Genomic DNA, 21,086 nt, shown 5'->3' with positions numbered 1-21,086 from the left:
CTGTGGCAGGATTTCAGTGTTCTGCTTAACGGGATCAGTTTTGAATGCTGTAAAGGATTTTGATTTAAAGGCTTTCCATCATGTACTCTAGTAATGTGAACCGTACTAATGTGGTCAGAGCTGTAAATGTTTATAGAGAGGTAAAACATGATTGAAGGATGCATCTAAAACCCTTGAGGGACATTCACTTTAGAGTATTACCCTGGTTTCTTGATTTACTAGTAGGTTATGTGTTTCTATTTTAACCATTGTTTCTCTTGTTGAATTAATAGGTCAACTGCAACACCAACGCACAATCAAAGCAAATGTGGAATCAGATTGTTACAATTCAGATGAAGAATGGAGGAGATTAAAGTTGCATGAGCAATGCTATTTAGTAAAATGTTAGTAATGTGTTTATGCTGATTCGTGATAGTTTGCCTACTATAGAGTTATAACTACTGATAGATAGATAGATAGATAAAAACGCAACAAATTTACTAAAAAATAAGTAAAATTAAAATGAAAACGGAAAATACAACAATTAAAGCGAATTCAATATTAATTAAAAAAAGCGACGATGGCTATTAGTATCTCAGTAAAATCTAAATAACGTAGCTCTTAAAATAAGCAGATGGACTTGCAAGTCCTGCGCGCACCCGCCTCACTCATGTGTTGTTGGTTACTAAGCAACTTACGCGCGCCACATTAAGCTGCGTCATTTCCTGTGTAGGGACGCGTTGGAGAGAGCCAGTTCAGTCGATCCGCTTGCTCTGACAGCTGAAGGCTAGACAACGAAGATAGTCGGTCTCCGTGCCGTTTTACTTTGTTTCTGTGCGCACTTACGCAACTAAGAACTTTCCTACCTGTTTGATTTTTTCTGTCTATGGAATACACCCGGGGCACTTTCCAAAGGACTAAAGCGCGTTTCAACTTTCTGTTATGAGCGTGTCTAAGGATATCAACTTTGCGTTTTAGTTTGGGTGCCATATCCTCCAAATACAGGTCGAGTGGATTAAAACCGAACGCAAACCGGGGCTCTACTTTTAAAACTAATCAGCAGGAACACATTCATGTGATTATGGTGGTTGTAAAGCTCTGGATTTCTGGGCAAAGATCCTAAACTCCCTCATAAGGGATTCACTGCTGACGACAGAGATATTGGAGAAGACGCACTGGCCACTTGACCCTTTCTCGCGAGCGCGAGACGCACCAGAGCGCGCTGCTTTCTGTCGGTGTTATTTGGAAGGTGTACTTTCCTGTCTAATATATAGATTTAATTACGTTTTTAGGTTCTTTCTAAAGTTCTGGGAAAATGTATAGAAATGTAATATTTCTATAAATTTAAAAGGATGATGGGGTGGAATTTTGATTTTGACTGTATCATTAAATTCATATTCGTATGCCATTATATCATGTAATGTAAATATTCAAACATATCTTAAACTCAATTCCATTTTTCTGTCACTAAACTTTCGATATAGCCTACTACTAATAATATATCTGGTAACATTGAATGTTGATTTAAGTAAAATTAATGAATGAAAAAAATGATATTGTTTCATAAGAGTGAGAGATCACAGTGTTATCGATTCAGTTAACACATGACGTTAAATTCATGCAGCAAACATTAACTACACAACACAAAATATAAAACATTCCAACAGACATGGTTTACTGATAGAAATCTCAGAATTTTTTCCCATAAATTATTCTTATTTTTATTCATAAAAACAGAATGCTACTTAACCTAATATCGCTTTGTATAAATTATAACAAACAAAATTAATTTAACCAGATTGTAACTAGACATTGACATTACATTTTTAATTCCAAACTTTTTATTTATTTATTTTTTTTCTTTAGGATACTGGCCTAAATTGAATGTATTTGTTTGGTTTTGTAGGTCCTCTGTGACCCGTTTGGTGTATTATTAAGTATGACAGTGAACATCAAGGCATCGCAGTGCCATGCGCCGCTCCGCAGGCTCCTGTAGACTCGGTTCCGGTGCTACTGCAATGCTCTCCGGACCCCACCGCTTCCGTGAGGCTCTGTGATCCAGGCAAAGGGCGCGAGGATGAGCACAGATCTGGAGCGCCTGTCGCTCAACTCTTCCTCGGGCAACTCCGTTGCGTCTAGCGCGCGTACCCTTTCCGCCAACGTGAAGAAGCTTCACAACGCGCTCAACCTGCTGCTCAGCGACCTCGAGAGAGAGCAGTTCATCCACTGTCTCAACGTGTACCACTCCAAGCGCAATGTGTACGACCTGGTCCAGACGCTTAAAGTCATACTGAACGTTCCGAGCAAGCGTCAGCTTCTGCCCATGTTGCGGCTGGTTATCCCGCGCTCGGACCAGCTTCTGTTCGATCAGTACACGTCAGAAGGGCTCTATTTGAAATCCGACGTTCTTGCGCGCAATGGTGACCCAGACGGTTCCCACGAGGCTGCTAATTCGAGTCCAACACACGGGGCTCACTTCTCACCTCCTTCCGCCTCTCAAGCCGCTCTGCGGGGGTCTCCTGACAATATCAGTACCAGCAGCGATGGGACAGCGACTCTTATTCCTTTACTGGGAAGAAACTTCTTACCGGAGCCCCCAGGAGAGATCCGACAGGTGACCCTCAAGCGTCACAAGAGCAACGAGGGTTTGGGATTTAGCATCCGGGGAGGATCCGAGCATGGAGTTGGGATCTATGTGTCACTGGTAGAACCGGGATCACTGGCTGAAAAGGAGGGTTTGAGAATTGGAGATCAGATAATGAAAGTTAATGACAAAGTGTTTGACCGGGTCACACATGCAGAGGCAGTTAAGGTAAGCAACCCCCCCCCCCCCCTTTTGTATAAATATTTTTTTACGGTTAAATGTGTGTGAATAATATTACTTAAATATGTGATAATTTAAAGAAAATGTATTTACTTATTCCTTGACTGATTCATTCACACATGCTGTTGTTGATATGGGAACCAGTTTTTCTCTTTCCTTCTCTTAAAAACCAAATATTACTTCACCCACAGATTGCACCTACAGATTTCGTAGCCACATTTAGATCACCTGATTCTGACCAGTCATTTGACCACAGGGAACAGACTGAACTCCTTCTTTCTTAATTGATTATTAATGGAAGACAAGCAGCTGAAATTGTCCCTTGAAGAACCAAAATGATAAATGCTCACTTTTATTGAGATGTGTTTGCCAGAAAAGCCTTTACAAATTGATGTTATTGATCAGCGTGTATATGGATTAGCTATAGATAAACAATTGCATGTGGTTTATCAATTTTGTATCAGTAACATTTGTTGTCACATGAAAGTTTCTAGATATAACCAGTATTTCAGTGTAAAGGCATTTCATTGGGCTGTTGTCACTAAAAAGAAGAGCTGACTTTGCCTAATCCTTCATTTAGTCACTATTAATCAAAATTTATACGAAACAATTGCACAATGTTGGGCTACACATGTGTTATTAATGAGAGTTTGTGCGCTGTCCATGGTTCTGAAACCAGAATTGTTCTTAACTGCAATTTAGGTTTTTCCCAAGAATCGTATGGTTTGTCATTTGTATTAAGACCACCCATCTTCATGTGCCACAGCACAGACACCGGTGTACCTCTCAGGAGAAACTCTAAGCACCATTTCTAAAATGGCAATTCTCTGAAGTACCCATTAGTTCATACTAGAAATCTAAACAGTGCCAATAATAATAATAAGCAACAAGCTTTGATGCACTTAAAAAGCATATTGAAGTTCCTTAAGTGCACTTTGAGGCATCTTCAAAAAGTGCTTAGACTTTCTCCAAAGGCTTCCACCAGTTTGTCAGTCTGGGTAACCTCAAATGAGGCCTTAATTTTACAGTGATTATATTTTCGACGACATTACAAAACATGAACGCATCTGAAAGTGAAGATAAGGCACATCCCATGCATATTTCAAAGTACTGGCACATAGCCATTCCACTGACACTGCTTGTTTGACTCTCTCATATCCCCATGTTTGGGAGTCTCTGTAGGGTTGTGTGCCAAGAGAAAATTATTAACATGAACAGTTCGCCGCCTTTCTGTATCATTGTTTCCCTCTTTCGCTGGGGGAAAACTGGCACAATTGAGCAGCAGGGTATAAATTCCTGCCATGCTTCCTTTCTTAAACAGAAGCTGGCAGAGGCAGGAGGCTGCTTCCACCCAATTAATCATATTGATCTGCATGAGTAAATGGACGAGCCTCTCCCCCAGGCTGAACATGACCTTCCACTTGTCTTGATGCTCTTGTGCTCATGTAATGCAGACATAGCCTGGGTAAAGACACCACAACTGTTTGAGCAGCCAGAACGGAGAGAGATGGATGGGGGTTTTGCTAGGTGCAGATAATTTCAGCACAGTGTACATTTGATCGGTGCCTTCCTATGCTCCTTGAATTCTAGCAGGCATAGTTATCTCTCATTTTTCTAGCCGAAGTAAGGACTTCTATTTTAGTTACAGTGAGGATTTCCTCTGGGCTCTGTTGACCTTTGTGATGTGTAAATGAACCCTGAACATTATCCGTTTTGCTTTTTCTTTGGTATTCTCAGACATAACCACCAAAATAATTAACTTTTTTTTATAGAAGTTGTGACAAATTCACACGTTCCAATGGAGCTAGAATTCTAGTTGGTGGGACTCATGGTAAAAGTAACAATATCTGTGTCGGAAATTGCATACTCTCTTCAGTGGGTGCTTCTTTTAAATAAGTAATTGCTTTGTGACCAATAAAAAGGTTCTTTATAGTATAAATGTAGTCTAATCATACAACTTTCATCATGTTGTCATTATCATGTGACCTACCAGCTGGCATAAATCCTCTCCCGTGGCCTCACAGGATAGTGAAGTTTCCATTAAATGCACACTTAGTTGGTCATCTGGTTACTTTTTGCCTACTGTTTGCCTGTGAAGTTCATACTAATCTTTTTGAACATGCTACCCTTTTTACATAGGCTTACAGCTTTTTTTTTGCCCTCACTGCCTTTTAAAAATAAAGGTTCTTTAGTGGTTCCATGAAGAACTTTTGACATTCATGGAAATTTACATCTTACAAAATCTCACTGAGAAACTGATAAGAACTGAGCCGATGCAAAATGGTTCTACTACCCCCACTGTGGAACCTTAATTTTTTTAAGAGTGTACTTTCACAGGGAAGTAAGCATATTTGGATGCAGTCACTGTTCTAACCTGTTGTCTTTCCATACAAGAAAACAAAAGAGCTGTGAGATCCAGCACAATTACAGCCAATCAGACCTAATTGGAGCAAAATTTTAGGCAAATGCGATTTCAGAATGGGTGGAGATATCCATTCCAGTGCCAATGGCTGGTTAGATTAAAAAAAAATAATGTTGCTGTATCATTTCGTATCTGGTAAGGAGGTTTGCTGAGGTTTGTGACCACAATGTTTTGATATGAGGAAGAAGCACTCTTGCAGGTGGTTGAGCTGGACTGACATCATTATTTCTCTGCCTGTGCCTCCTAAACTTTTCTTTTTAGTATGTCTAGTTGTCTGTCTGACCAACTGTCTCCATCTCTCTCTGTGGGTCTTCAGACTCAGTGATGAGGATGAATTTTACATGCTGTAGGTGACCTGTCTGCATCATCTTTATAGTCTATATTGAATGCGTGTGATGCCATTTGACATCTCATGATTGGTTGGTCTATCCACATGGCCTTCAGTGTTTGTTCACAGGGCTGCTATGATAGCCCATATGATCAATGATCTTTCCTCAGCTCCTGTTTCAAGGGTGGCCTCATATAGGAGCACCAGATAAGTCGAGTTGATTGAATTTTAATGCTGTGACTGCCAGGTTGTCTGTGGCTCAAACTTAGAGGAGGCTGCTTCTTGCTTTTGTCTTGACACTGAGAGATGATTAAGACAGAACTGTTTACCAGCTAACAGTCAAATGCTGCTTTGCAATCTCAGTTAGAGCCAGGCTAGAAGATTCATCGCTAGACCAATGCCTCTAAGTGTACGTGTCCACTTGTGTGGAGCTGAGTGAGCATTTTTAATTTGTTCATGGGAGTTGAGCAGCAAGTTCATTCAGGGTATTGACATATTGACAGCAGAGCGGTACATGCAGTGATAGAATCAAAAAGTTGAGAAAAACTTAATGTTAGGCAAATGAGAGGTGAAAAATGGAGAGTGGCCGTCACTGTGAGAAGGCGGCAGTGGCATCTATAATAATTTTTTTAAGTGCATAGTGGATTTAGTGCATAAATCAAATTGTTTCATAATACTGTATTAAATCAGATGTCAAATGCTGTTTACATGCTTTCATTGACTTTAAGTTATGTCACTTAAGTCTCACTTAAAAGTATAGTCCACTCAAAAATAAACCTTCTGCAATAATTTACTCACCCTCAACTCTTTCCAAAACTTTATGAGTTTCTTCTGCGCAACATAATAGAAGATATTTGAAAAATGTTGGTTAAAAAACAGTTTAGTTGCTATTGACATCCATTATTTTTCACCCTACAGTCAAGTTCTTGTAAAATAGGCCAGTCATTTACAAATGTCTGAATTTCATTGCATTAGATTCAAAATATCAAACCAAGTGTCATCTGATGGTAGATCTTTTCTATTATTCTTGTTTTGATAATTTGTTATGTAAAGCAAATACATTTAACACATTCATGGCTAAAGTGTCCAAATATAGAGCTGTAATATTAATGCTTGTGAATGATATAAAATGTTTAACACATTAATTTATTTTATTCACAGTTAACACATACACTTATGTAGTCATGCTACCTAATGTGAACTTGTCTTTTTGTGCATTTTTGTTTTTGTACTGTGGAAAGCTGTAAAGGGAAAGTTCACCAAAAAATTCAGTCATTGATCATTTCAAACCTGTAAGACCTTTGTTCATCTTTAGAACACAAATTAAGATATTTTTGATGAAATCCGAGAGCTTTTCTGATCCTGCATGGGCAGCAATGTAATTAACACATTCAAGGCTCAGAAAGGTAGTAAGGACCTTGTTAAAATAGTCCATGTGACATCAGTGGTCCAACCTTAATTTTATGAAACCATGGGAATACTTTTTGTGCACAAAGAAAACAAAAATAATGACTATATTCAGCAATTTCTTCTCTTTCATGTCAGTCTTTGATGCATGATCAGGTAAGTACCACGATGCATGTTATATTAGTTTTTTTGCACACAAAAAGTATTATTGTCTAGATAGGTGGAACACTTTTTTTTAGTCCGTGTTCACTTGATCTCTTGTTCATTACATGGGCTTAGAGCAGGTGACTGACTGTCCCTTGTATTCTTCATCTTGATTTAGCCTCACCATAAAATGGAGAATATACACTGCCTTTCTCTGACAGACCTCATCAATTTGAGGCAGGGCAGGATTGATGCTCACTCATTACACCCTGTTGGGGACCTGTTGATATATGGCTGACTGACTGCAGATCATTGGCCCGCATTTCTGTGATTTTAAGACCACCCTCTCACAGCATGTGATATCTTTGATATAGGGATCCCAGATTTGTCGCTTTTGTGTTTGTGAAATGACTCACATACCTGTTGGTTTTAAGGCTCTGTAGGTATGATCCTGGTAAGGGGTCGCATTTAGCAAATTCTTTGTGACTTACAGTGTATTCAAGGTTGTAGTTTATCAGTATGTGTATTTGTCAAATGTATTTGGATTTGACTTTAAAAAGCTGCTGAATATCTGATAAATATGTCCGCGTTCAATATGTCTGGGATGTTGCACGTGAAAGCACAGTGCAGTAAAATTATAGTTATTCACTTGCCAAAATACTCTCTAGACATTGTTATGGCTCTTAAGCCATTTTTGCTTTTTAAATTACTATACATATAAAGCAATTTTAGATGAATGAATCCCTCACTCTCTTCTCTTGTTTTCTAGCACTATCTTTCGCATTCCCTCGCTTGCACACATACACAAGTGCTGAATTATTCTGTGAAGGGAAAAAGCGACGCCCGGACTTGACGTGGAAGTCTTTCTTTCATGCTGCAGAGAACTCGGGCTGGTTTTATTTATTTATTTATATTAAGACTAATGTAGGAAAAAACATACAGCATAAAATCCTCCACAAAAACCACACCAGGAAATGAGTTTGAGCTTTAGTCTGGTTACACAATTCTTGTATAATGTAGATTGAAATAATCGGTTGTTCTTATCAACAGTATTTTAAAGTCAGTTTAGCTACAAGATGAGGAACATATTGAGAATTTGATGGTTCCTAGTGAAAACATATGTATCAAAGTAATATGTATATTTAGGCTTTTATCCAAAGCAGGCTGCATTGCATTCATATTTTTTTTTTAATAATATTATGTACTTGCTTACTGTCTGGAGCACTCTTACCTTGCTACACAGTGTTTAAAACCAACCTCTACTCACAAGTGACTTGTTCCTCTGTGTTTTGTGGTTGCAATATAATTACCAATAATCTGAGCAGGAGAAGCTTGTAGCTAATTAATAGGACTCTCCACCCTGTTTTTGCCTTACATCTCCTCTGTCCTCGTTTGAGCCTTAAAGGAAAGACCTAAGCATGTCATTTAATACATTTGAGCCTGACCCCTCCCCCATGTCCCATACCCAGCTTCCCATTGTCCTGTCTGGACCCAGACCATCTGTTACACAAGCTCTTGTATCTGCAGCATGACTCGCCGCCTCTTATGAGAGCGAATAGATGAAGACATTTATTTCGCTGTGTCCACATTTCTAATGAGGCAGTGCAGTATTGATGATATGTATGATCTTTTCCCATTGGCTGATCTCTTGGTTTTAACCTCTTATTGGCGTCCAATAAGAGTCCTCTGTCATGGACTCCTGTTGGTAAATAATTAAAGAAGCTCCACCTTGTCTAAACAGATAGGAAAAGAGAAGAGTGTGATGTGGATACTCTTGCAGAAAACTGGATTTAACTGGATTTAATTATTTCATTATCTAATTATTTAATTATTTTTATACAAACTAAAAATAAACATTAAACACACACACACACACACACACACACACGCACACACACACAGATATATATATACTGTATATATATATATATATATACACACACACACACACACACATAAAAATGTGTAATACGTAAATTACATAATTTTATATGTAAAAATATTTTTACATATTTTAAAATGTATTTAAATACTACAAAATTATATATATTGAATCATTTTCTCTCTCCTACTCCTGATTTTCCCCCCCACTTGGTTAGTGTTTTACCTGCATACATGCCTTGAATGCTAAATGGAGTTTTCTGCATTATTTTCCCTGCTCATCTTTAGAAGCATGGTAACGCGTACATGCTCCATTTAAACTCGGGCCCACCCAATTTAAGTATATAGTTTTTTTATAGAAGATTTTTATTGATCCAAATGACATTTGTTAGGACATTCACACAGCGCCGCGGGCAAACCTACATCATGGGCCTGGATTTTTTTGCGCATGTGTACTTGGATTTGTGTGCATGATTGCTGGCAAGAGCACAGGAAATGATCAAGCACAGCATGAACAGTCAGCATGTGGGTTTGTTTTGTTTGTTCCATCTGGTTTTTAGTGTCACGTGACTCTCTAACGACTGGTCTTTAGTGTTTGTTGAATATAGCAGCAACAGTAACAGTATGAGCTTTGCTGCTGAGACCGTCTGCTGGGTAAAAAACATTAAATGACTAAATGGCCATCACTCTCTGAGTGAAGTTCACACTGAGCCTTAGTCAATGTGCATGTGACTCCTCCACAGACGTGAACCGCTCTTACCCAGAGTGACTGTACTTGCAAATTTTTGCCATGCCTCGTGTCAGAATTGACCTACGAAGGTTACTTTCATGTAGTTTTCTCTTTTATCTTTGTGTTTTTTAGCCTCTGTCACTGTCATCTGCCCCAGATTAATCATCAGCTAGCAGCCTATCGATCTGGAGTTTATTGGAGTATATAGAGGACATCATTTCTGATTTGCTCGATGGGTTTATAGCTGGCACTGTTCTATGGTTTGTTTTCATGCTAGGTCGGGTCACTGGGCCCATGGGCACCAGCTCACTGCCCAGTTTGTCAACTCACAGCATTGAAATGCCACATCACACCATCCTCATGGAGGCCATGTGTGGTGCTTTTTGTATTGATATGTATTTGAGGTGTCTTGTTTACTTGTACAGTTCCATGCCATTCTGTATGCCCAGTTTTGTGGTGCGGAAAAGAAATATCAATATGAATGAACTAATACAATTTTAAATATTAAAATAATTTATATTATTAAAATAAAATTTTAACAACATTTTAATAATGTTTTTTAATTAATGCATATTTTAATAAAAAAAAAATATTTTTTTTATGTGTGTTTAAAGTTCTGAAAGTTCAGATAAGTGTAAAATAAAAATGTAATTAAAACTACCTAGTTTGTCTGTTTGTGTTGGATATTTAATTGTACAATTGAATGTAAATTTTCCCTATTTCACATTTAAATGGTCTTTACAGCTTAAAAATTCAGTTTAAAATGCTAATAATTTAATAATAATGTTAAATGCAATCTTAAGCAGATGAAAATGTATATTTATCTTTATTATATTTTGATGCCCAAATTCAGCTGTAGCATTAAAACACATATTATTATTATTATTATTATTATTATTATTATTATTATTATTATTATTATTATTATTATTATTATTATTATTATTAAGCATGTTTGACTGAAGAGCTCTGCAGTATAGATCAAGTCTTCTTTGATTCATGTGTAGAAAAAAAAAAAATTACCCGATTATAATCTAAAATAAACTACATATTTTGTATCATCGGTTGATCCTGTCTCTGTCTTCCTCCTGATTTTTCTTTACACTTTATTAATTGTATTTTACTGGCACACATGCCATGCCTTAAAGCAAAGTCCAGTTCTCTGCATTATCATCTTTAAATTATCATTTAAATTTTAGTTTTAGCATTTAAAACAATTATTAAAACAATTGATTTTTTATTTATTTTAAGAATTTAAGTTTGGTGCACCAAAATGTGTAGAATTGTAATATTTTATGACACAATATTAAGATTTAAAACAAATGTATTATATAAATGTATTTATAATGTATTTTATTGGACACTTTCCCAGCCCCCTGTTTGAAATTGCTCTGATGCATGTGATTAACTGTGATGGGTTGAATGTTCTGTCAGATTTAAGGAATATTTCCTTTTTAATCCATTGACGTTCTGGGACTCTGTTATAGAATAGTGCTTAAAACTACTTAAAACTGTCCTCCCAGAAGGATCAGGTCTGCTATCTTACTGAATAGAAATTGGCAGATTTGAAAGCACACACATATATTCAGATGAGAGGAATGACACATTGTTTGGTCACTGAGGATTTAGATTTAGAAAGATAATTAAGATGTTTCGGTCAGATTATTAAAATCACTTTTTAGTGAAGATGTGCCTTCAAAAGGACTCAAAAGAAAAGAATTTAATTCCCCAAACATGGACTGTTTTCCCCTCTGATATGAGGAAATGAATAAGCGGAAAAGGGGTCAGAGGCATATGGAGATATTAATTCTGCACAGATGTGTGCAAGGTCATGAAGGGGCTCTATGTTTTATTATAACTCCCCTGGATTATGATGGAACGGCAGAAGCTGCTGTACCACAGGACTTCAGTCAGCACCAGGTCCAGATAATTGATTTCAATCTGAGATTTATGTTTCAGCGAATGTCTGGAAAAAATGAGTTCTGTTCGTGGAAATGATGTCTAGCCTTCAGATCAGTGTCAGAGGTAGATATCCTTCATCCCATCCTGGAGGAGTTCAGACAGAATTCTGCATCCGAACCATGGACACAGGCTGATGAGTTTTTCCTTGTGGATCGCTGCCAGTGGAAGCTCATCTCCACAGGCTGGCTGGACCTTAAAGGCCTTGCATCAGGGAAAAAAAATGCATCTGGGGAATTTTCTGCCTAGAGGAGGATGGGGGCGGCAGTTTGTTGAGATTTATGATTGAAGGGCGCTATAATGAGAGGGCATGGATTTGATAGGTGAAATAATTGTTCTGCCACTCAGGATCAGTAGACGCCCTGCTCATATGTTCTTCATACAGACGGCTCATGCCTGATAATGCAGTGGTCTGACTGATCTAGTCAATCTGACATGTGTCACATGTGGTGGATAAAGAGGCTTTGTAGTTTTGCACACAGATTTTTTTCTCTATTGTTTCTTTTCTATCTTATGCCACTAATTTTTCCCAAGGGTGATGTGGCGGAGTGGATAAAGCTTAGAATGTGTAATCAAACGATGGTTGGTCCGATTCCCACAAGTAGTAAGCCATAATCTTTCACAGTTTTGTCCTTGAGCAAAACACTTGACCTCAAGTTGCTTGAAGGGAAATTATTCCAGCTTCTACCTTTTTAGAGAGTTACCAACATGTGTAAAATTCACTGCAATCATGCTAGGATGTTCTAGGGTGTGGAGATTTTATACACATAAATGCAGGTAAATTTAATTTTTTAATGTTTCAAAGAGCTTTTCGCCATTCAGCATAACAGATATATATATGTATGTAAAAATTAAACATGATTTTTCTGACCTGAACTTGTGAAAATATATTTAAAAGAGAAAGTATCAGAATGAATTGTATTATTTTTTTAAACAAAGTCATTTTAAAATGACATCTTGCTGAGAAAAGGGTAAAAGTGGTTTGATTGATAGTGGCTTAGATTGGTAAATTCTAAAATTCCAATTCTTTTTTGCAGGTCAGCACTGTGATTCTTAAATAGTCTTTTCTAATCTAATGGTTCTAAATATGCAAGACATGATTTTTTTGTTATCTGAATTACACTGACTTTATTACACTGAATGATGTTTTATTTGGTAAATTTATATATTTCTTTAATTATATATTTTCTACTAAATTAAATTATGCAGAAGGTTGGAAAAAGTATGATCTGCTTACACCTTAGGGATGGGCCTTCATACTTAAAAAAAAAACATATGTTATAGTTACTGTATATGCAATTATATGTCACATTTTTTATATTTACAGCACATTTACCTGGTTATACTCTCAGAAGTATTTTTTGTGGAACCATCTAGTTAACATTTTGTAAAATAAGCAGATCTTTTTTTATTATTACAGTTTTTTTTACCCTTTTTAACTAAGCAAATACTAAAGTGTAACTAACTACTTCCTTTGAAAGCTGTAAATGTTGACTAATATTACTGTCCTCTTGAAATGCATGTCTAGAGCTCTGTGTTTTGTCCCTCTACACGTTTCTTTTTTTACTCCCTGTTTAACATTGGGCAGGTTCTGGTTCTGACCCACATTAACCCACCCGCATAAGTTCAGACAGGATGGTGTTCTGACTGCTGAGTAAGCAAAATCTCCTTTCTCGTTCTTCCTTAAACACTGAAAGAATCAAAGCTTCGCTCCACAAGGGACGGAAGCGTTTGCACAGCAGTTAGCCACCTGTTTCTAATATCTCTCTATCATATGTACTTTCACGATGAATTGCACTTTGAGGAATGCTGGCAAGACACCAGAGCATATTTATCCCTCTCAATTTTCTTCCATATTATTCCACCCCAGCTGTTTACAGATCCAAGGCACATGCATGCAGTAATAAGGATTTTGGCCATGCTTTCTCGCAGCTTTTTCTGGAAGCAGATATTAACTCATGCCAATCAAAAAAATGCCGGCTCATGGTCTCATGCTTTTGCCATTTGGCTCTAGAGGATTGTAACCCAAGCCAAGCTTTTAGGCAGCATTCTGGTCAGTTTTTAATGTTAAACTTCCAGCTTGTAATCTATTAAAATATGTTTTTACTTAAATATGAAATTATATAGATGTAAATATGATTTTAATTAATAGTTAAATTTTATTATGTAATGCTTTTGAGCAAAAACCTCAAAGTCAGTTCTAAACTTCCTAAACATGATCATCAGTGATCATTATTGTAGATCTAAACCAACCCTTTTATTATTATATGAAATTTTTTTTGTCATGACTTTTTTCTCTTGTGAGCACAAAGGGACTTATTATCATAAAGCTGATTATTTCCATATAATCAAAATGCATGGTGATGACTAATTGTCAACTTCAGATACAATTTTGGTTGAGTTATTAGATGTATAAACATTAAATTATTATAATAGAACAATATATTATATAAAGAACTACTATTTAATTATTTATTGCAATTTTTTTTGGCTCATTTCATGATACCTCTGGTGAGGTCACAAGGTCTTTTTTCTAATAGTGGTTTTGACTGTAACTTTAATGCAGATGTAAGCTTAGCCTATGTCTGTGTTCTCTAACATGACATCTCTATCATGACATCTTATGGTGCTAGCGCAGTGGATAAGACACATGTCTTTGGTGTGAGAGACCCGGGTTCGAATCCACTGTGAGACACCAATGTGTCCCTGAGCAAGACACTAACCCCTAGTTGTTCCAGAGGTGTGCGACCTCTGACATATGTGGCAATTGTAAGTCGCTTTGGATAAAAAGCGTCAGCTAAGTGAGTAAATGTAATGTAATCTCTCACTACTGTGTTTTTCTTCTGATTTGAACCTTTGTGTCAAGGGCTGTGCTGTTATGATGTAAACACTCTGACTTTACAGAGAGCTATGGGTAGCTTGTCTCTGATGGCCATCCTGCTGTGTGTCAGTGTTTCTGTGTGACAGGACGTTATAGCAAAGGTGGGAACAGCTGTGTAGCAGGACTCAGGTAGACGGCACTTAATACAACTCCACCAGCTTAAATGATGCTCTAGAGAACAGGGGAAAGACTTAAACATAAACAGCAACGCAGTAAGTGAAGCTAAAGAGATACAATTTGTTTATTTCTTTTTTAGATTTCTTCCTTTCACTTTGTTTCTTAGCCTTGTCAAAAATGTATTTAAAATAATAATGCACTGACGTTTTGGCAATTGAAAATGCCAGTAATTAGCATTTCTCTAATAGCATGTTTTAACTGTCTGTTTCATGTATAGCTCCAACAGTTAAACACCAGTAGGGCTGGTATGACAAAATACTTGTAAATCTTTATTTTAATAAACCAAGATATTTTAGTCTATGCTGATTTTAGCTAATTCATGAACAAAACTGCAATGTTCATACAAATATGGAAAACTCCCCAAAAAGATTACACAACAGAAAACTTGCAGTCTTCATTTATTATTTCATGTGTTTAGTGCATTTATAAACCACACGCATTTCAGGTCATGCAATATCTTTCTCAGTGTTGGAAATATTGCAAATATCTCTTAAAGATCTCTTGTCCGATACATCAGTAAGATCATCTTTATATGGATAGATAATTATCATTGAAAAACCCAGACAAGCAAAAATGTGTTTTTGAAACCTGTTTTATTGTTTTAATCAATATTGATTTATATATCAGCTTCCCAAGAAGAATCTTCATGGATGGTCATTGCTCTCTTTCTCTCAGTCCTTCTTGCTTTCTTGGCTTCTTTATCCTACCTCTCAACCTCAAGGCCAACAGGAACATTATAAGAGGGTGTGATGGATGAGACAATAGGAAAATGGAGGGAGAGATGGATATTAGTAGGATCACAAGCTCCTCTCACAAAGAACATTGGAGGATGAATCAGGAAAGAAGGGGGAGTGTGATGGACTGCTGATTAGAAAGAGGAATTAATGAGAGGGAATGGCTGGAGATTTGCAAATGTGTTTTTTTTTCTAGCATTCAAAACCACTAGATGGAGCGTAGCAGAATTGAACATAGCATAGAACACAGTTTTCTTTTTTTATGTCTCAGTCTATTATGATTGAAAGTGTATTATGTGATTAAAGAATACTAATGTTACAGATGATGATACTCTAATTCACTAATAATTGCGTCCAAGTTGTAAGCTTTTTCAGTTTTAAACAGTTCATGTTTTATAAAGTTCTGAGACATTTAAAACACAGAAGGGTGCAATGCATTGTGTACTTGAAATGCATCTAGACCGCTTCATGCTGTTTTCTTGCTGTGTTCAACATTCTGCTGGACAGGAGGACCGTTGATGTTAAAGTAGATCTCGCCCTTGGTTCTGACCCACATTAACCCACCCGCATGGGCCTGAAGTAGGAGACGTGCTGAGTACGCGTAACCTTCTCTCTCCCTCTTAGTCAAAACTTGAAAATAAAACAGTGGCACTCCATAAGAGAGGGAATGTTTGCTTGGCAGTTAACAACCTTTATACATTGCAGGGGTATCAAAGGCCTGTAGGAATTTAGTCAGTACCAGTTTCCGTTTATACACACACAGTGTGTGTCTTTGTGTGTATACACTGACTGAATTACTGAAGACTGGAGTAACTGTGTAATGGAGTAATGATGCTGAAAATTCAGCTTTCACATCACAGAAATAAACCACATTTTAAAATGTTAAAATAAAAAGAAGTTATATTTTAATATTTGGATTTGATGAGTCTTGTCATACAGGAGTTTCTTTAAAAAATGCATGGCATAGTAACACAATTCATTTTTCATTTTGAGGTTTGCAGTGCTCAAGGCTATGATGGCAGTAAAATAGTAATCGTAATAAATAATTGAATTTCTCTATTGTTTCATTAATGTTATATTAATAGGATTGTAATTTAAAGCAGTCATTTCTATTTTCAACCTAACCTTGAGCTGAAGTTATTGAGCAATAAATATTTGTATGTTTTAATAAATTTAACCTTTTTGATTACATAAAGTCTGAAAAGACTAAACTCCTTTTGTTTTCCCACAATTTTTGTTATTAAATCACTAAAACGTTTAAAGGGATTTGTTAGCTCCAGAAAAGCATGCATTGTGTGTTTTCCACTGGTACAGCAAGGCATATAAATTGCTGTTTTAGTGCTTGACACGCCGGGTCTCACACATTGTGCATTTAGACCAGTCATTTAAAAATAGCACAGATGAACTGCTTGATCTGTACGTCGTTATTACAATTTTAACATCTGCATTTTTATATGTATGTGTGTGGTTATAGATTTAACTGCCAAAAGCTATTTCTGTAGTCTATAGTTATTTTTTTCCACAAGCAGAGAGGTTGAGACCCTAAATATTATCTTTTCTCCGTGAAGAACTTTCAGTGCTGCTCATTGAAATTGAAATCCCTGCGCTGCGGAGGCCAGGTCTGCTGATCCCTGAATACCGCTCTCATTGTCACATGGGCAGGCAGAGTGGTGCATGCTGGGAAGAAAGGTGCAGTGGAGGGGTTAAGAGGCACTTTGAGTCACACGGCTGCCTGCGTGAAGAGCTCTGAGCTACAATAGAAATATTCACAGCAGGTGCACTCAACAAACCTAAGGAGAACACGGAGGAAAGGAGAGGGTAGACGGAGCTTTTAAAATGGCATACCACGCGATTTGTCATTCCTCCTTCTTGTCTGGCTGGCTTTGATGAAACGCTGGAGGATTTTTTGTTAATTAAACAGGATTAGGTATAACCTAGAGATCAGGCTGTTCAATTATCATCCTCTCTGTTTTTTATTTCCTACAACCTCGCTCTTTGCTCCCACTTTGTAGGAAAGATGCGTTGGCTTTTAATGATTTGCTGCATTTCATCTTAAAACCTAGAAGTGATGCACTGGACAGCAGGAAGCACACGACATGCACAGGAAAAACAATGTGCTATGCGGTAATCAGCTTAACCCTGCACACACACTCTCTTACAATACTCATTAGCTTCAATTAAGTTATCCACATATACAGGAGAGTAACTAATTAAAAGCTGCAGAATTGCTGCAAAACAGTGTAGCTTTTCCAGCACTTTTTTTTTAACTAGCAGTAATTATGTGGCGCAAGACATATGCATTCTACAGAAGCTTTACATTCTTCTACTGAACACCAAAGATGATATTTAGAAGAACTGTTTTAGTCAATGAAATGTTCAAAATATATTTTATCTTCTACAGAAGAAAGAAAGTCAAAGTGGTTTGGGATGTTCATCCAGTAGTTCACCCAAAAATGAAAGTTCTGTCATCATTTACTCACCTTCAAGTCGTTCCAAACCTCTATGAGTTTCTTTCTTTTATTGAACACAAAAGAAGATATTTTGAAGAAAACACAGCTGCTGGTCCCATTAACTTTCATAGTATAATAAAAAAAATGCTATGAAAGACAATGGGGACCATTCTTTAAGGATCTTTTTTTTTATTCTCAGCAGAAGAAAGAGAATTCTCTTTTTTTTCATGGACTATCCCTTTAACAAGAGGTCAAACCAAAATGCAGAAAGTGAAATTGATTTCGCAGGCTGAATTTAAAGATAAATTATTAACACTTGAGGGCCTTATGAAAATATCTTGGGCTCGTTAGTTTGAGAGTCCTGGTTTAGAGTAAATTATTCTGAGATCAGTATTCATATTGAGTATGTGATTCATGGGTTGTTATCTCTGTTTGGTCGTTGTAGTGTGTTATATTTTGAGGATGGAAAGGAAGGGCTTCAGAATTGAAAGATACAGTGGAGTGAGAGCAAAGAGGAAAAGCAGAAAACAGGGAGAAGCTCTTATTGGGCAGCTGTGTGACCAGCCATGCCACTCTTCCACATCAAGTTCCTGTTCTCCCCAAAAATAACTTCCCCTCTCTTCCTCTCTTCACATCACTTCACAAACCTCTGTTCATAGCTTAATGTTTTACTCCATCCATCCATTCGTTTGTCTATCGTCCATCCGTCTGTCTATCCATCCATCCATCCATCTGTCTACCAAACTCTCTAACTATTCCACCATCTGTCTATTTTATCATCTATCCTTCTATCTTTCTGTCCCTGTCTGTATATGTCTCTGTCTTTCTCTATCAGTCAATCTCTTTATCGTTTATCAATCTCTGTCTGTCTTTCTGTCTATCCATCCATTTGTCTCTGTCTGTACAGTTACATGTTTCCATGTCTGTCTGTCCATCTGTATCTAACATCCCTTGTGAAAAATAAATATACTTAATTGTATTTAAAATATATTTATTTCATGATAAATATACTAAAAATAGATTGACGTCTATACTAACTGAAAATACACTCTAAATGTAGTACTTAGTGCACTACAAATTAACTTGTAAAATACTACACTTTTTACAAATGCATTTGGGGAAGGATGAAATCTATTCATTCTTAAGAAAGTATGTTCTTAATTCCATCTACAGCATGTTTAAAAAAGTGATTTTCATAATGGTGTTCTCTGAGCACAAAAATAAATAAATAAATAAATAATAAACACTTTAAATATAACCTACACACACCCATATACACCAACTGGATGAAACTTTTGAAAGAGGATGCTCACTTCATAACCCCATAATGGAATTTTAATATATGTCTGAGGGGATTGTTTGTACTGTATGTTGTCCGATAATTAAGGCTGCTGTATGAGTTCTCACCTAACACAAAATACTATATCACATTCTGTGTATTGATATTTGTTTGTTCCTTCACTCCTTAAAAGTGTCTTAAGTTTTGTAATAATGTGATTTTACCATCGGCCTAAATATAAGCTACAGTGTGGTCAGTGAAGGGGGCTTGATAAGTCAGTTTCTCCTCACCTAACTTTCACAAACTGTGAAATTCACCAACAATCCAGTTTAGCTGTAATTTTGCTAATCATCTGAACTCGGTAGAGTGCACACTATTGGGAATCTGTGTTGCACATTTTTCTGAAGAAACCTTTGTTTAGAGTCTAGAAACTTGTTCCAGCTAAAGACACAAGTCTCAACATGTATTTAAAATTTGAGAATTCTACAATTATTTTAAGATGATGCTGTTAATTTTTTTTGGTGAGATTTTCTTTTTGGGCAAATCAAAGAAAACTTCCAAATGCAACTTTTGCCTACAGCCAGGGCTGGCCCGCGGCATAGGCGGTATAGGCAAATGCTAAGGGCGAGTGATTTTTTTTTTATTATTATTTATTTATTTTTTTTATAATAGGTTACTATTTAAAAACCATTAATTCGAAATAGTACCAAATAAAGCATAAAAAAAAGTCCGGCTCTTCAATCTTCCCCCGCCCATCGAGTGCTTGAAGTGCGTCAGAAACAGAGCGCGCCGCATCCAACGTAGACAGCATTGCTTTTGTTAACACACAGCTCGTAGGAACGGGCCTGGCAGCTCGCGCCAGTTCTAGACACAGTGAAAGTTTCCTGATTGTGACGGAAGGCGGAATTTACATGACACATTATAAATGAGCATAGTCTGCGATAGATACAGTGCCAAAAAGAGGAGAAGAGGATAAAGACAGAGGTAAAGAGATGTAGAGAAAGAACAATTTATTGCATAGGAGTAAGATACTATAATTTCATGGCAGTTATTTTTACCTTAAACTTAATGTTAGCAGTTGTTCTGAGTTCTGAGTCCCCAGACTGTGATTTTGTACAATCATGTCAGTTTTAAGACGCATTTTTTATTATCACTTTTTTTATTAATGTTTTACTCTACAGTTGTGCAGTTTTGGGGGGATACACAGGCCAAAAGTTTGGAAACATTACTATTTTTAATGTTTTTGAAAGAAGTTTCTTCTGCTCATCAAGCCTGCATTTATTTGATCAAAAATACAGAAAAAAAAATGTAATATTGTGATATATTATTACAATTTAAAATAATCTGTTTTCAATTTATTATACTTTAAATTATCATTTATTTCTGTGATGCAAAGCTGAATTTTCAGCATCATTACTACATTCTTCAGTGTCACATGTGACATCCGGTCTATCACATGATCCTTTAGAAATCATTCTAATATGATGATTTATTATGAGTGTTGGAAACAGTTCTGCTGTAATGTGTGTATTTATATATATATATATATATATGCTAAATCATGAACACAATGACAGGGTGAAATGGGCTGTGATGCATGGGGCGCCAGGTAAAATCTTGCCTAGGGCAGCAAATTGGTCAGGGCCGGCCCTGCCTACAGCGCAAATGTTACAATGAGCAATTTGCAAATTTCATTGATTAAATATTGACGTAATATTTTAGTAATTTATTTTGTATTGAATCCTCTGTTGACCTGTTATGATTAATAATACACTGTATTTAAGTTCTACTTGAGTATAAAAATAGTATAGATAAAAATAAATGTTCTGAGTTGCAAATAATAATAATTCATAACAATGCAGTACTTTTTTATAATTATGACCTTTACCTT

The 21,086-nt window shown here is 36.6% G+C and overlaps 1 protein-coding gene across 2 annotated transcripts in view; it reads left to right on the top strand.

Moving 5' to 3' along the window:
- Nucleotides 1-737: 737 nt before the first annotated feature.
- whrna (whirlin a) overlaps nt 738-21,086 on the top strand; it is an 85,505-nt gene continuing 65,156 nt past the window's right edge. The window contains exons 1-2 of one of the 2 annotated variants that reach the window (XM_059526100.1): nt 738-1,228; nt 1,886-2,791. In XM_059526100.1, coding sequence (XP_059382083.1) covers nt 2,057-2,791 — 735 coding nt within the window. In that variant the 5' untranslated portion in view covers nt 738-1,228; nt 1,886-2,056. The remainder of the gene's footprint in view (nt 1,229-1,885; nt 2,792-21,086) is intronic. The other variant, XM_059526101.1, reaches the window with a different exon arrangement.

The sequence above is a fragment of the Carassius carassius genome, chromosome 36 (assembly GCF_963082965.1).
Source record: "Carassius carassius chromosome 36, fCarCar2.1, whole genome shotgun sequence".
NCBI classification, from domain to species: domain Eukaryota; kingdom Metazoa; phylum Chordata; class Actinopteri; order Cypriniformes; family Cyprinidae; genus Carassius; species Carassius carassius.
The sequence above is the reverse complement of the archived record's forward strand: the minus strand, read 5'-3'. Positions and strand labels throughout refer to the sequence as shown.